General features: G+C 41.1%; 1 protein-coding gene across 1 annotated transcript in view; it reads left to right on the top strand.

Moving 5' to 3' along the window:
• The window catches only part of grm3 (glutamate receptor, metabotropic 3), a 47,321-nt gene extending 31,865 nt beyond the window's left edge, over positions 1-15,456 (top strand). The window contains exons 8-14 of the mRNA XM_042496303.2: positions 3,887-4,129; positions 4,250-4,439; positions 5,078-5,387; positions 5,495-5,688; positions 6,560-6,692; positions 8,736-8,913; positions 11,878-15,456. Coding sequence (XP_042352237.2) covers positions 3,887-4,129; positions 4,250-4,439; positions 5,078-5,387; positions 5,495-5,688; positions 6,560-6,692; positions 8,736-8,913; positions 11,878-11,954 — 1,325 coding nt within the window. The 3' untranslated portion in view covers positions 11,955-15,456. The remainder of the gene's footprint in view (positions 1-3,886; positions 4,130-4,249; positions 4,440-5,077; positions 5,388-5,494; positions 5,689-6,559; positions 6,693-8,735; positions 8,914-11,877) is intronic.
• The last annotated feature ends 2,308 nt before the right edge of the window (positions 15,457-17,764 follow it).

The raw sequence follows: 17,764 nt of genomic DNA, 5'->3' as shown, positions 1-17,764 counted from the left end.
ACTGGTCCAGCCACAGGGTCCAGATTTCTCTTTAATCGTTAGTTTAGATCATGATCCACCAATTGGGAACCACTGTATTAGATGCATTGTTGTAAAACTGTGTGTCATAGATCTCCAGGTATGAATGCTTCTTTATTCTGTGATTCTGTCACATTTTTCACTGATACTGTAAATTATCTTAACATCTACCTGATGAATTGGCAACAAATTTTGCAGAGACATTAGGCTGTTCTCATGCACTGTTTGCAAATATATCTATAAAATAAAAGTAACGCACCTCATTTCATGTAATCATGAGCCAGTAATTTTTATATACCTCGCCAAATCAGGAAGGTTGTGAACATGTGAATAATCCACTGATGGGGGTAAAGAACAAAGTTATATTTATTAATAAATTCATTTATTTATTTCGTTTAAAGACATCAAGTCCATGTGAGAAATTTTAAGGTGGTGGATCTGTCAAACAACACAGGACTTTCCCTCAGGAGACCAGTATCCGGAAGCATGTGAAACCAAGTAAACTTTAAATTATTTTAATGCAGGTTGTCACCATGTTTCTTTTCCTAAACCTAACCTGTGTAACTTTACTTTACTAAATCTTACGTAAATATATAAAGTCATTTGTGAGGTGCTAATTCAATAAATATCATACAGACCACTGTATGAAGAAATGTTCAGACATACATAGTACCCAGAGGAAGAAGCCTAAGACTTTGGTAATCTTCTGACTTTTCCTCTTGTACCAACTATTGGACAAACCACCTTGAAATTTGGTAGAGTCATTCATGTTCCCCTCGGGATGAGTTGGTATGACTTTGATGGTCCCTTAATTTTTAAACGTCATCACAGGTGCATGTCCAAAATTACAGTGATGAGAATCAAGCATGGCAAAGGCTGGCTGGGCTTGCACATATTGCACAACAAACCACTCAATCATGATTCATATACTTACACACAACGCGAAAAATGCAAATATTCAACAAAACAAAAGTGATGTCCCCCCCGTCTCAAGCCTAAATCAAGTCTCAAGTCATAAATACAAAGTCAAAATCAACTCGAGTTTTTTAACTATGTTTGTCCAACACGCTCTCAGATCAACCTGTTACATGGAGCCACTCTGTCAGTGACATCTACTCAGTTGTTTCTGGGACCCATCTACCCCCTCCTACTCGCCCTATAAGCGAACTCATGCTCCTCATGTTACATTGTCACCAGCAGCATTGTTACATGACGCCGTCCCTCTGTGTGTCATGTGCATGCAACAGGTTCGGTCAGGTGCCATTTTCAAGTGATGCCGCCCATATGCCTATCATGTTGATGCGCCCGATGCTGTCCGGTTGTCCGCCAGCATATAATAACAACACCACCTGCTCTGTCTGGTTGCATTCTCAGCTGACGGCGTCCATACGTTCCAGATGGACGCAGAGTGGGACTTCATGCTCGTATGCCAAAAGCACTGACAGAACAGATTAATTGAAGAGAAATTTCAGAATGAGAACAAGCTGGTTAGTCAAGTGTATCTGACGTCCTCAAATTTGTGAATCTGAATTAAGTTAAGTCAAGTGTGACCCTAGTCCTCTACCTCTAACAAATACCTGTTTGGTGCTAATTAGCAGAAGTTAGTATGTTAAGAAGCTAAACTAAGATGGTGAACATGGCAAACATTTCATCTGCTAAACATCAGCATGAAGAACTGTCATTGTGAGTGAGTTAACACGCTAAAGTGCAACCTCGCATTGTTGCATGGCTGTCAACTCTTAGTCTTGTTTAGAAAGAACCACAAAATCTTTCAGCCGCTGGTACTCTGAGCTCACCTGATTTTTTAAATTTAGCCGAGGACAGTGCTGAGGGAAGAGATGGGTGTCCATCAGTCAAGGACCTGGGCTGCCTGTCTCAGCTCTCTGCAGTCACCAGAGTCTTGGTGGCCTTCGCCAGCTCTAACTTGCACCCTCATACACTTTTCCTGATAAGCCGCTCTGTCACGTCAGCAAGGTCGCTGGTGTTGGTTATAGGGAGGAATCACCAGTCCTCTGAGTGTATTGCTCTCTGACTGTGATCTGTTAGAGTGAAGTCAAGGACACCACAGCACACTCAAATGGGTCTGTAGGCTAATGCCGTTATCGCTTCAGTCTGTATTACATGTAATTACCACATACAGCTAATTAGGCTTCAGCACACATCTAGGTCCTAATAAGGTGCAGTTATGATAATTAGCTTGTGGTAAAGTGTTTCTGCGGGTGTGTATGGGTGTCCAGGAGGAGGAGGCCCGGCTTGTCTTATTGCTCTGTGTTATTAGCAGACTTTATTATCTGCCAACTTGCAATTTAATGGTTTCATATCTCTTCTTCGTCTGAAGATATTATCACCATCTTATTGAAATCATTTTCATTTAGCTGTCACCTAAACATTTAGGACCCAAATCCAAAGAAGACTTGACACTTAGAATTTCCTGTGACAGAGAGAGCAGAGAAAGATAGAGGGTTGTGCTGTCTCTGTGATTTATGGATTTCATAAACCCTAACCCCCTCTGCTGCCATCTGACACGCCATTCTTCTCTGAACACACCGAGCTCTCACAACAATAGCACAGCTTTAGCCCTTGTCAATGTTGCATGCACGCACACGCGCATACACACACACACACACACACACACACACACACACGCACGCCACTAACAGCAGGGTCAGGGCTTTGGTTCTGTCAGCACAGCCTCCCACGGCGCACAGAGCAATACCTTAACCATCATACTGTAAAGTTAAACCTAATGGAGCTTCCACGAGCGCGTGTGCACGTACATCCTCACATGCACACACACACACACACACACACGCAATCTGTATTTTGATTCATTCCACTGATCCCAAGCTGTATGTTTGGCCCGTGATTTCTTCACTTACCCAATGACAGAGAGATATGAGAAAGGCAGCGCCGTATCATCAATGCTGCTGCGCACTGAAGACCGAGAGCCTTGTTATACGTTGAAGAGTGATGCCTTATAAACCCAGCGTGCGCTGCACTATCCCCAGCCACATCATCATTTGACAGGGGAGGCAGCAGCGTATAGCACTCAGCCCTGTGCAGTGTGTCAGCAGCACAGAGTTGATTGCTCCGCTGTAAGGACAGAAGAGGCCCTGTAGGAGTGACATATACTTTGACTGTGTCAGAACGACCAAGTGTCAGCATTGTCAGGTCCAACGCTGCCTGCAACACATCAAGAACTTTTTTTGCCCCCCACTCAATAGCCGCTTTTCTCCTTGGTTGTTTTTTAATGGTTTCAGCATCCTGCCAATTTTACAATCTCTTCTGTTCCCACATCCTCAGGGTAGATGGTAATCCTTTCATAACAACTTGTATACAAACCAATTTGGCAGTTTCAGCAGTGTACCTCCCTCACATAAGAGACCCAGAGGCTAATTCTATCAATGTGTGGGTAGCTACAGCACTGCCCAGGGATTCAGTCCTCTGCCGTCATGCCTATATGACTTTATGGGCAGTTTGTTAATGATGCATTTGGTAATAAACTTTGTCAGATCACGAATTTAGAGCAGTGTTTTGTCCCTATGTGACCTCAGGGAAGGATGAGAGGCCATTGATACACAGAGACATCGCCAAGTATACCCGGCATTTATAGCCTCTTAGCAAATACTTTGGTAACTGGCTGGGCCTCAGTAATGAAAACACTGTTGTAATGCCCTTCACTTTCTGTTCTGGACTCCTGAGGCTTAACTGACCATGGCTTATTGTCTCTGTCCTCACTATGGCTTTTAAGAGGCATCACTAAAGACATCAATGGGATGATTGTTTGCAATTGTTTAGCTTTAATCTCCTTTTTCTACTCGTCTTATCAATTTCTTCCCCAATCTTTGTCTCCTCTCACACCCTGCAGCCCCTTTCTCTCCTCCAGGCACTGAGACAGCGGTGAAGTTTGATTCCCAGGGGGACGGCATGGGCCGTTATAACATCTTCAGCTACCAGCGCTCTGCCGATCGTTACAGCTATGTGCCAGTAGGTGAATGGGCAGAGAGTCTGAGTCTGAGCAGCGACCTGATCCGCTGGCCACGAGAAGTGGTGCCCACCTCGCAGTGCAGCGACCCCTGTGAACGCAATGAGATGAAGAAAATGCAGGCAGGTAGGAGACAGAATTTCAACAATGTTCTTCTTTGTCACAGTGACATGCTATACCAAGCAGCTGTGCCTTTTGAAAAATCTCAGACTGTCACATTCTGCTGTTCATATTCCTGTTTCCCAGGTGAGTACTGCTGCTGGATCTGTACAGCCTGTGAGCCTCACGAATACCTGGCTGATGAGTTCACCTGCTCACCCTGCGCTCCTGGCCAGTGGCCCACTGATGACCTAACGGCCTGTTACGACCTTCCTGAGGACTATATCATGTGGGAAGACGCCTGGGCCATTGGTCCAATCACCATCGCCTGTGTAGGGTGAGTGATAAAGGCCTGTCAACATGATGACAGTTTCTGACTGGTCCTGAGAGGGGAATGTGAGTGTGTGCACTTGAATCAATGTTGCAGATGTCATTCCCGGGGACCACGTTCTTGTATTAGCCAACCTAGAAGCTAACTTTGCCCAGGTTCCCTCGTCAAAAAGCCTATAGGATTTTTCCATTGGATTTTGGATCATTGCAGAAAATAAGCTCTGTGGCAAACAAACGTATACTCATATGTTTTGTTCAGCGACATAATCTTCACAGATTCACACCACTTTCAGGATTTTTGAAGCCTAAATGTAACCACTAGAGGTAAAATGCTATTGTTAAGCTTAAACAAACAACACTACGGTCGAGGTACACGATATGCCCCTATAATAATATCACAATATTTCACGGTATTTATGCAAAAACGATATTCTTGATGATGTGACCAGATAATGAAAAATATAAAAGATACTTTCGTATTAATTACAAGAGCATACAATTGCAACAAAATACATACAAATAACAGTTTGTCTTCAGATATTCAGTAAAAATGAACAAAATTATCATTTCTTTAGTTTGTTAAAAACAACAGTATCCGGTAGCAAATTTGATCTCAGCCATGCTTGTTGTTGACTCGCTCCACAGGTTCATGTGCACCGGTTTGGTGTTCTGGGTGTTTGTCAGACACAACCACACACCGCTGGTGAAAGCTTCAGGCAGAGAGCTATGTTATATCCTCCTCTCGGGGGTCTTCATGTCCTACGCCATGACTTTCCTCTTCTTGGCCAAACCCTCTCCTGCCATCTGTGCCCTTCGGCGCCTCGGACTGGGCACGTCGTTCGCTGTCTGTTACTCCGCCCTCCTCACCAAAACCAACAGAATTGCCAGGATTTTCAACGGCGTGAAAGACGGAGCGGGTGCAGTGAGGCCACGCTTCATTAGTCCTTCCTCTCAGGTGAGTGATTGCAGCATCACGTCCATCCATCTGCATCAGTCAGACGGATGGACAAACAGACAGTGGACCTTAATGACCTTACCTTCCTCTCCTCCCTTCTCCTGCAGGTGTTCATCTGTCTGAGTTTAATCTCCGTCCAGTTAGTGATGGTGTCAGTATGGCTGCTTCTGGAAGTTCCTGGGACACGGCGTTTCACGTTGCCGGAGCGACGACAGACTGTCATCCTCAAGTGTAATGTACGCGACTCCAGCATGCTGCTGTCACTGGGATATGACGTGCTCCTGGTCATCCTGTGTACTGTGTAAGTGAGTCACAGCTGGTTTGATTTGCTGTCATGGTTCATTCATAAAAAGTTCTTAAAGTTCTCCACCCTGGGACACTTGGTTTACTGTTTTAGTGCCATGTTAACTTTGTACAAATAAAACTACAAATTCCTACAACAACTGCGCTAGGCTCTTAGATACATTTTCGGGCTGTCAGTGTTAACACAATAATTGCGATGTGATGAAGGTTAATAATTGTGTTAATTTTTTTTAAATCGTGGTAATCATGTCATTAAGAGGCTGTGCCGGGCTGAGTTTTAAACCTACAGCGATGATACTGGTATCATATTAACAAGAAGATGTAAGGAATCCAGTACCGACCATGCTAGCTTCTCATTAAGGGTGCGGAATAACGCCACAAAGTTAGGCTAAAGTTTGGCAGTAGAAAAACAGCATGGTCATTACACAGGGATCCTTTAAACCTCTGACCTTATGATATCTACATGAAAATGGGTTCTGTGGGTACCCATGAGTCTCGCCTTTACAGACATGCCCACTTGATGCTAGTCCCATGCAATTTTTTGCAGTCATTTTATTCCTAATCAAGACAATCTGGTATGAAATGCTTTCCCTTGTTGATATGAACTTCAAAACTGTTTTGTCATGTAAGATAATGGAATTGAAAACGTGATTAAAAAATGTGATTAATTGCGATTAACTATAGAAATTATGCGATTAATCACGATTTGAGAAATTAATCATTTGATAGCCTCGATAAATTTAAAAGTCATAAATCAGTTTTTCTTTCAGTTTTTTTGTTTACATACCAGCAATCATTTCAGTTAAGTTAAGTATATCATTTTTCCAGATGGTGTCTGATTAATCAGGTATATAATTCTCTCCCTGCAGGTATGCCTTCAAGACCAGGAAGTGCCCAGAGAACTTCAACGAGGCCAAGTTTATTGGATTCACCATGTACACCACCTGTATCATTTGGCTGGCCTTTCTTCCCATCTTCTATGTTACATCCAGTGACTACAGGGTATATTCTTAAACACACACACACACACACACACACACACACACACACACACACACAGAGAGAGAGAGAAATACATACCAGCCATCTTCAAACCCCTCCATGACAACCTAAAAAGCATCCGATCTATTTGTTTTGAAAAGAACGAGACTTCTTTTGACAATTCGACTCCTGGTAAAAAAAAACTCCCAAACATCTGGATCTTTATCAGAGAAAAAGGTGAGCACAGAGCAGCCGATGCTGGGCTAGCAGCCTGTCTTCAGCAAACCAGACAAACGTCGGCGAAACACTGACTTGTGACATCCTCCCGTGCAATGACTCATTTCACGATCAAGATTTAATCCATTCAGTTCGATAACATTTGGAAAGTCTCAAAGAGCTTTTTTTAACCGCAATTCCAGCTAGCTAAGCGCTAAACAGGAAGTCAGTTGATATGCCAAAGGAAGTTACCCGCTCTGGCACACTCGTGAGTCTCTAGTGTGTAAGCCGTATGGGCCAGGTAATAAAGAGGATCTGGGTGCTGTCATCCCGCGGAAATATTGTGTTTTTTGCTTCATGCTTTACTGAGCAGCTCTCATAGGAATGAACTAGGCCCCGCCTGCATGCTGTATCCAGATCTTCTTAATACATCTATGTTTGTTACCACTTACGTCTGTACAAACGGCTTACATCTGTAAATATAAAGCGACTACCAGCAGCGAGTGTACAAATGACAATTAGTCGTTTGATAGGGGTTTTATGTACCCATCTTGTGCCTCGCAAGTTTGTGCTCAGGTAGTCTGTTGGCTGTAGCTTCGCATTCACTGTACATACATGCGACTGATATTAATCTTCTCATTAACTTGTAGCAAGAAAGTACATGTACCAAAATGTCAGATTAGTCCTTATTTACCTTCTGGGGACCTGTTTTTATTTTTACTTGCTTTTTTTCAGTCTTTAAACAAAAATTGGGGTCCCTATGATGGAACTTTTTGAGCAGTTTTGCTGTCCCCTCAATGAGGTTAATACAAGCACACAGGTCACAAAAGAGTGAATCCTGCTGGCAAGTGTCCCAGCTCTGCAGTATTGGCATGACAAACAGACAGGCTCTGTCAAACTGCTGACACATGTCCAGATTTAACAGCAAAGGGGAGTGTGTGTTCACTTGATCCATACAAATCTTAAGCACACACGCACACACACCTTAAGCGCACGCTTCGATAAACACACAGGCACACTGTGCACTGTATCAAAGGGCATAAGAGAGGAGTGCTGATGCCAGGGCTGCTCATTTGATCCCTATAAAAAAACAGCTCACTTTCTCACTACCCCCTCTCTCCCTCTCTCTCTGGAAATAAGCATTTCTTTGGCCTTGTAATCTGACTTTAAGATTAGTCAGGTAGAGGCACAACATCACCAACATGCACAACCACCCACTCATACACACACACGAGTATGAACACACACAGCGGAGATGTTTGATAACTAATGTGCTTCTCTGCACACTATTGAGATTCTACTGTGAGTTGCTGTTATTTAACCCTGCAACACTTTTCTGCCACACAAAGTTAGACACAGCAATGATACGGTAGCCTAAAAAGGACATGCACCATACACCAGAACCTACCTACAGTTGTATTTAGCATTGATTTTTTACAATAAATCGTAGAGAATGAAGTTAGAGCTGAGATAGTGTTAAGTTTGGCCTCTGTGCTGTGTGTTGATTGTCTTTCATTGATCCATCCTGTAATTGTTATCCTCTGAACTGTTGCAAGGTAACACACTGCCAATAAATACTTACACTCACAATTTACAGGCCTCATTGGCTCTGTGTGCATATAGAGATTGGTTAATGACTTGAGGCATTTTAAATTTATCTATCTGATTCATTATTGTTTTATTTTCCGTTAAAAGACTTTGTAATATTCATTCAAAAGGTGCCTTTGAAAAATGTTCCTTATTACAGATTATTATCATCAAATTAAGTTTAACAGCAATTACATTAGCATAAGATATATCCATCAAAGTCTGCCAACTAATTAATGTCTTTTCCTCTTTTCTCCGCAGGTTCAGACCACCACCATGTGTATCTCAGTCAGCCTGAGTGGCTTCGTGGTCCTGGGCTGTATGTTTGCTCCCAAGGTCCACATCATCATGTTCCAGCCCCAGAAAAATGTGACCAGTCACAGGCTCAACCTCAATCGCTTCAGTGTCAGCGGGGCTGCCACCACGTACGCATCTCATGGTAGGTTACATGCAGTTACCTCATTTTTAAAGAGACAGGGGTTTAGAGCTGCACTCTTTTCAGCTCTTTTATTACAATGTCTCTGTCAAATGGATGTCTTCAGCATTTAATATTCAGCTCAGGACAGCCAAGTGCTCCACTTTTCTACTGGGGATACAAAATCTTGAATTATAAACCATCTACACTCTAAGAAATAAGGGTTCTTTCTGACGATATACCAAGAACCATTTGCCTCTGAAGAACCCTATAACGGTTCATTGGTAGCCAAAGAATTAGGTGAAGGAGGATATCCAGGCACAGGTTAGACGGAGGAAGGTTTAATATAATTCATCTTCACATACTACCCACAGTGTTTTGATACAAAGACGATTTTTGTAGGTTTTTGGGCTTTAGGTACTGTTGCTGGATAATGTGTGTAATTATGTGGCCATGTATGTAACTGTTTAGATCTCCAGTGCAGTTTTAACATAATACCAAACACCTCTTTATGATCAAAATGTCAATCAAATCATGTACATCTTTGAAAATTGTGTTTTGTTTTGTTTTTTTCTCTTCCTTTTCTTTATTAGTTTTTTTTTTATTTAATTTGTTTATCTTGTCTCGTACACAAAAAAAATATTATTTATTTATCTATTTATTTTAATTTTTTTTACAGGGTAGAGGGAGGTTATTGGGGGTGGGCTTGGGTGGGTAGAGGAAAGTGGGCATAATTTGAATGATGAACTGTCATCTGTCAGTTTCTGTTAAATCAAATAAATCACCAAAAAATATGCACAATGCAATATGCAATAATGCATAATGCACAACTGAAGCAAACAGTAGTAGTTTGTTCTGTTATTTAGATATTTGTTTAATCAAAAAAATGCATAGAAAATATATTGATCAGATCGTCTCTTTAGTTGCCTTCTCCGTCCTTTCTATTAACCTGTAGAATATGACACTGATGTTGTCAGGATTGGCACATCAGGTCAAGAAAAAAAAAATGTTTGAAAAACCTTTTCACTGAAGGATTAACAGCTTTTGTCTCAACTGTATGGGAAAATAAGCCCATGTGATAAGAAAAGCAGCTGCCCCCCGGGTGTTTTTCACATGATCTAATCTGGCCTTCATTAAACAAAAAAAAAATGTTTGGAAACCCCTGACCTATGGGGACAAGCTGAGGAACCAAATATGGCTGTAATTATAGGCTTTATTTTTAAGAATGTAGATGTCTGTTTTCTGTATTCTTCTGTTTTATGTTTTGATAGAACAGCTTAGTTATAACACCAAAGGTGTTTTATGTCAAAGTACATCTGCAAGTTTTAATTTTGAGATAAGCAGAGCTGTAGTGTTTGTCATGATTCTGGGTTTTTGTTCATATTCTGTTGTCGGACTTCGTTTTAAGGTTTTCTGTTTGTGTTTTTCCTTGTTTCATGTATTAATCATGGTCAGTCTGTGTCCTGGTTTATTTTGTAGGTTCTCTCCTTATGTGTTAGGTGTTGTGTTTTCTGTCACACCTGTCTTACATCAGCCTCGTTAGTCCTTCTCTGCTCCTCAGTTTCTCCCTGCCTGTTCTTCGGCCTCATCACCTTATTCCCCTCACCTGAGCTTCTCCGCCCTTTTTCTCCAGCTGCACTTCATCCCCTCATCAGACTAGTTTGTATTTAAGTCCTGGTTTTCAGTTCAGTCTTTGTTGGATCCTTAATTTGTTTGTGCGTTGTTAAGCTACTGTGACTTATGTGATCTTTTTGAGCTCCTGTTACCTGTCGTCTCCTGTATTTGGGTCCACCTGCTCCACATAAAAAATAGGCTTGTTTTAGCTAAACTGTGCTTCACCTGGAAGGCTGTAGCAAGTCAGACAGTTTTCTGACTTTTCTAGTGACCTTTAATCTGTGCAGGAGGTCACAGAAGCACCCACATCCTGTTTCATTTAATTCCCATTCATTAAAATCTTATCAGATATCAGTTTGTTCAGTCTTCAGTTATTGTAGTTAAGACATAGCAGCCTATTAAAAAACATTATACAGGCAAGCGTCCTATCAGTTTGCTGCTGTATATAAATCTGCTGAGCGTACCTGTCCTCCTTAAACACTTAAATATATAAAAAACATGAGTGTTAAACACACAACAGCTTTCAGCGCAGATCAGTCAGAGAGCCTATAACTAAGGCTTCAAATCTGTTCAGATGTCGTATTAATGTTTCTCACATCCCACTCAGTCTACTTACCACAAGTCTCTGTGTTGTTAAGTAGTCCTATTTAATAAAAAAAAAAATTAAAACAGTCTAGTGTTAATATACAATGGACTGTATAGTTCATGATGAATGTATGTATTCTCTGACAACTAAACTTCACCATCAGTCACAACATCTACTCTGTTAACAGAAAAAAACTGAAACAAAAGATGAAATAAAATCTATGAAATTTAACAAAAATATATTATTTGACTTGTCATATTATTGAGTCAACATCTAAACCAATCAGCGGTTTGATCAGCTGAGAGCCCGGCGTTTTCCATCATGCCCTGGTCTTACAGTCTGAGGAGAACAGCTGCAGCGCCTAAAATCTGTGTCGCCTTATCGATAAATATTATCATGGTCCACTTATGCATGACGTCAGAGCAAATTGGGATGAGGTCAGACACAAATCTAACTGGCATGCATTGCATGTTGATTGCTGGAGATCGATTTTATGTAGGACTGGCTCATCTCGAATGAGTTTAATGTTGAGCAGTACAAAGAGATGCAGAGAAAGAAATATGCCTCTAAGAAGGAATCTGAAGGTTTTCCAAATTTCCCTGTAAATTGGCAGTGATACTTTATCATATTATACATTTTTCATCCACTTGGCAGCAAAAATCATCGACCGAGGAAGGCTTTTAAGAACGATTATATGCACAAATCTAATGTCTAAGAATGCTTGATTTCTGCCTTTCTGTGCAATTATCTTCTATTTTCTTCTTCTCGTCCTCTCTCTCTCTTTCTAGCTTCTGTCAGCGCCCACCACGTCCCAACCGTGTGCAACGGGAGAGAAATTGTCGACTCCACCACTTCCTCTCTGTGACCACATCCAGTCCACCTTCTAAACCTGCCCCTGCGACTGTTAGCCAATCCATGAACATTATCCCCCGTCCACCGTCATTCCCCGCCTCACACACACACTGTATACACTCAAAAAACACACACATACACATACACACATACATGTGCGCATACGCGCATACACACATACACACGTGCACAAACACGACCTTCCTTGTGGACTAGAACTGTATTGTTTTAAAAATGTAGAAAGTGTGTAACTATAATTAAATTATTTTCTAGGGATGTACATACATGGAATCGACATTGTTGTAAGTAGAGAAACAAAAGAACAAAAAAAGTTTTTAGGAGGAATTTTTGGAGCCTTTGTTTTTGATAGCTTTGTTATGATGCGGTGTAAATAGACATGCGCTTAATCATGGTAGGAGGGTGTGTGTCCCTCAGTCTGGATGCACATTTGTGGCTCTGCTTGCCTCACCTGCAATATCCCACGGACTTTTTATTCTCATGCTTTTTTGTAGGTCTCATTGTAATAACCGATGATGTATGCATTTCTATTGTGTATCTGTACATTTGTATATTATACTACTGATGGTTCAAACAGCACAATGTTGACAGTCTCGTAACCCTAGAATGAATGTGGACAAAAGCATAAAACTGGAGGGTGAAGGACAGCTGGAACGGACATGTACAAAAATCCACCAACTCACTGTAACACTGTGCCATAAACACAATTTTCAGTTTGAGAATTCATCTCCTCACATCTTGATGGATTTGCTTTGCATCCTCGATCGGTATAAAGAAACCATTGTGGCTGTTTTTCTTGCAAGAAAAAAATATGTTTTGCTTTTGATACAAATGCTCATTTTTCTATTTCTAATCATGGAATCCCTTTATCTGAACGGCCACAGTTGCAGACATGTGTTCACCAAGGCAACAGTATGCTCACTCCCACACTCAAACTGCCTCTTTCTTTAGAGGATTGCTGTAATGGATTGCTAATAACAACTAATAGCAAGGCTGAAAAGATACAGTGCATCAAAAGCATTTCTTTTGCCTCAAAACCGACAACACAGAGAGTGCTGCGATAGATATGTAAACAAACACAAATTGGTGTCTTACCCGGTAATTATGAATATGTGCTCAATAGACTCAAACGCTAATGGAGAGAAACTCTGCTTTGCTGAACACATGTTGAATTTTTCCATCTACAGGGGAGTGGTAGCTCATGTCTGTGTGCCCCATACCTACAGTATGTGGTGATGTTTTGAATATGGCTATGTGCCTTAATGTGTGTTTGATAGATTGAGAAGAGGTCAGATTTAAATTGCCAGCTGCAAATCCATATTTGGTAAATGTAAAAGTGATATAGAAAACATGTTTCAGGGCAACACGATGCCAGTTAGTTTTATTCCTTGTCAAGCCTTCTGTCATTGATTGTTTACCTAACTGAGGAGTCTTTGGGTTGAAATGACTTTCTCTACCCCCTTTCTTTCTCCAGTCTGTGATTAAAAAAACATGAAATGGATATTTCTGATAGACACCTATGACGGTGATTTCACTTTGCATTTTTTGCAGCTTAGTGGCTCCGATAAAAAGAAGAAAGGGGGAGAGAAAAAACGCTCATATACCATTAAGGTGAAGTCATCGAATTGTCGACTTATTGAAGTGTGCGGTTTACATGTCTGTGTTAAATGTGTTGATGTTGAGAGGCACAGTGGAGCAGCTGGCTTCGGCAGTCCCAGAGAGGCTCACGAGAGGAAGCAGAGCACACAATGTCAGCTGCTGGCAGATCCCGCCATCTAACAAAAGGATGTTAGAGTAGATCTCATATGCAGAACATACATAACATTTATCAAAAACATCCCATCAAACTCTCTGTTTGTGGCTGGAAGTATGACAGACTCTCTGCTCGGTGACGGTGGAGTCTTTTTTTTTTTTATAAGAAAATCTAAGTAGCCTAAATTAGTGGACTAATTTAGCATCATATTTTATTTTAAAGAGTGGCCTCTCATGCAAGAATGTATTGCATTTAGGAATAGTAGTAAATTATTAATAAACTGATCTTAATATATGCTGTCTAAAACAAAGTGTGACTGTTATATTTGATCTTTCTAACAAAATATGTGATCGGAATCACTTATTTGCTTCCCCAGACAAGCATTTTAAATGTGCTTTCTCTTTTAAATGCATACAGTATGTGTGGGCAGAACTGTTGAACACTCATCTCTTGACCGCCTGGTCTGCACCTTTGCACCACTGGTGTCAAACAGCACCCTGTGATTATCACGCTGAATGATAGATTGGGAGAATTTGATAGAGGTGCGCCAAGACGAGCCGACCTACATTGGGGTGTGTGTGTTTAGGTGCAGAGAGCAGGAGGAGAGAGCGATGTGGCAGAGCAGAGGGGAGCTGCTGCTGGATTATGTAAAGCACTCCCACAGCCCAGAAGTCACAGCGCTTCTATGGAAGCTCAAAGCATCTCAGAGATTCACAGTCTTTGTTAGCAGAAGGCTTAGCCATTCACTCAGTGGTCCTGCTCCCACAAGATACACCCCGCATGGCAGGTTGCTATGGACAACCACCACCACATCCGCTGCTGGAATGTCTATTTGTCTGCACGGAGAGGAGGGTGGGAGGAGAGGGCGAAAGAAGAGGAACAGAAAGAGGAAAAACGGGTTGCTGGTTGTGATTCAAATTGGCAGTGACTGATGAGATTTGGCTCAGCGAGGCCCAGTACTCTACTCCCAGCTTTTAATGGCCACACAAATAGAGCACTTAACCCTGATTCGCCTCTCATTTAGTCCAGGGGACTACTCTCGGACAACGGTCCCACACTCTTCCTCTGACCCTCTCTCTCTAAACCCACCTCACCCTTCCGACCTTTCCCCCGCCACCTTGTGTTCGCCTCGTCCCTGCTCTGTGTGTGAAACTTGCTGCTGAGCCACTCTCAGCCAAGACCACCTAAAGCTAACAGATTGGTAGCCCACACTTAAAGGGAAGCACGCAGATCTGGGTGCCCGCTGCAACGCATGCCAGCGAGGCGGCCTCGGGGAGGTTGGAGAAAGGATGAGTGGATGGTAGATAAAGGAGAGTGTGTGAGAAAAATTGGGACTCACATGTGACGATAATGCATCAGTTTGAAATATATATCACCTTTCTCACTCTACTGTACTCAGTTTTTCATCTCATGTACCCGCTGACTCTCTGTGGAAGCTTCTTTAATTGGCTTTACTCATGAATATCCCTTTCAAACCAGCTAGTCATCCACCACGGACATTGTTCCTCTGTTCAGTCTCTGCCAACTGCCGTGTGCTCTCCAGAGGTCTCTGTGCTGTCGCCCCCTGCTATACAACAGAATGTGTCCTTGGCCTCAGCGAGACTTTGAAACAAGACAAGATCTCTGCGGCTAAATGAAGCCGAGGTCAAGCTGAACTGGTCAGTCAAAGCAATAGTTCCCGTGTTTATGATACGTGCAATAAAGAGGCTGTGATGACATCATAATAAATAACAACAAGCAAACAGCTGGCGTCGTCTGCTCGTCCTTCTGTGTCCAATCTGAGGGGGAAAAAAAAGTGGTTCAGTATGTCCGTGTCTATAAATCTCAGCTGAAATCTAAACATTGGATGCAAGCGTAGATAGATTTATCTCTGCGGCGACATTAACAGCCCCTCACCGGCACTTTCACACACACATGCTCTATTCATAGCGTGTGCTGGCAAATGTTGAAAGACGTCTTTAACACTCTTGCCTAATCTGTTCCCAAAGTGATGGCACTCCAATTAAAGCATCTACTGGAGTGCTCACTGCCTTAGGACAATGCACTCCAGTGTGTAGGCTCGATCGGCTCAAAAAGACTGAAAGACAAAAATAAATAAAAAGAAACAGGGTGACGTTTGTCAGTAGTTTTCTGTCCTTCACTGTCAGGTGACTCATTTTATCAAAATTGGGAGATATTGCAGGTACAAAATGTTCTCAGGCCTTTCCTGTCTTCCTGTCTCTCATTTCTGGCTCCATCATGCTGCCTACAGATCCAACAACTACATGTTGAGTGTGTTCTTGTAGTCGGGTAATGACCGCCCTCTGATGGCAGGCTCAGGTCATTACACAAATAACACTCATACATGGACTTTACTCCACAGTAAGGAATCTCAGTAACACTTTCTGTGAAGACCACATCTATAATGAGAGCATTCAAAGTGAATTATAATGCATTCATAATGCTTTATTTCTACATTCATAAACACACAAAATGCTTACTGATACATTATATCAACAGTCATAAATCATTATAGATGTGACATAATGAATTATAAGTTTCAAGTGTGTTGCTGTTCTTTACTACATATAAACTAGAGGTTGACTGATGGAGCTTATAATGTCCACCGTACTCGGTTCGAGGACTTTAATCTGTGCAAAATCCCCACAAACTGAGCTATAACGACTACATCCCACCAGCTGTCTAAAATTTCACCGTTGGTGGTTTAAACTGTTCAGATTTTCCATCCGATTCCAATGGACATAACTTTCCTAGACTGTCTAAATCTATAATAATTGTAAATCACCTCCACCTAAACTCACAGATGTATTTGATGGGATGTCTGTAAGCCAATCACAGTGCTCCATGTCATCTAAAGTGGACTGCCGACCATGAGGAAAGGAGGAAGTGTACGGCACGTTTTAGTCTGTAATTCATACAGATAAAATACATAATTTGTGTTTAAACAACATTTAAAGTAAACATGAGATCTTATATTATTTATACATGTTTTTATTCAGGATTTTTATTGAAATATCCGTTTATTAGAACAGACAGTGAATCTGAATGTCAACAGAAAATAATTAAGAAAAATAAAGTTAATATCAGGCAATACTGTCCAGATTTGATTTTCTAATGATACAGTCAGCTTTTATTGCATCTTGTTGATTATGTTCACAGAATATTAATCTCTGGAGGTTTTCCACATACTATTTTCAAGAGATATTTTGCCCAAAAAAGGTCATTTTTACTTTTAGGCGATTTCTAATTCTTCCACCATTGGAATGGACAGAAAAAAATCACATAAAAAAGTATCCCACAAAAAAATGCTAATGATTTATTAGTGCATTTAGAGAAGAAATCCATCATTATAATACTTTTTTGTGTGTTTGGAGCGTAATTGGGTTATGAACGGGTTAATACAGATGAGCAATGTGGCATTTCACTGTTGAGCATTTAGAGTGACAAGAAAAATTAGAGGGTTTGTGAGATAAATATGGGTGTCGGGGGAAATGCAAAGTACTGCTACACAAATTTGTAGTCATTTTTTGGACTTTTGGTCTTTAATCTTCAGTTTTTAGTAAAATATTGGTTGCTTTTACTTTTACTTGTTTGGACCTCGACCACAGGAGAAATTTATGGAGAAAATCACTCTTTTTTCACTTAGGTGGTTAATTTTTTTGACCATAAATTCTATGTTTATTATTTGGTGTACTTCTGGATTTGTTTTGTTCTGTGGGTCTTTGGTTTGTGTTCTTGTTTTCAAAGATAGGGATTAGTCAGGCCTAGTTTTGTTATATTGATTTCTATTTGTTTGGCACAAAAGCTTTGTCCCGTCCTCCCCCACATCTTGAGAACCTTGTTATGTTTGCTGAGTTGAAAATAAATCATTTTATTTTTCACTTCTACTCTTGACACCTTCAAATTTTTGGCTGCTGTTATCTTCTCCTTTCTCCTTCTGTTTTCAGTTCGGATTTAACACTGTTAACAATGCATAGTACTTATGAGACTTTCTATGTTATTTAAGAAAAATCTTAATCTGAAATGTAATCTGCAACTGTAACTGTCAGATA

Source organism: Plectropomus leopardus, chromosome 7 (assembly GCF_026936395.1).
Source record: "Plectropomus leopardus strain MGB_pleo_1.0 chromosome 7, ASM2693639v1, whole genome shotgun sequence".
Taxonomy (NCBI): Eukaryota; Metazoa; Chordata; class Actinopteri; order Perciformes; family Serranidae; genus Plectropomus; species Plectropomus leopardus.
Note: the sequence above shows the minus strand (reverse complement) of the source record. Positions and strands in the feature narration are given on the sequence as shown.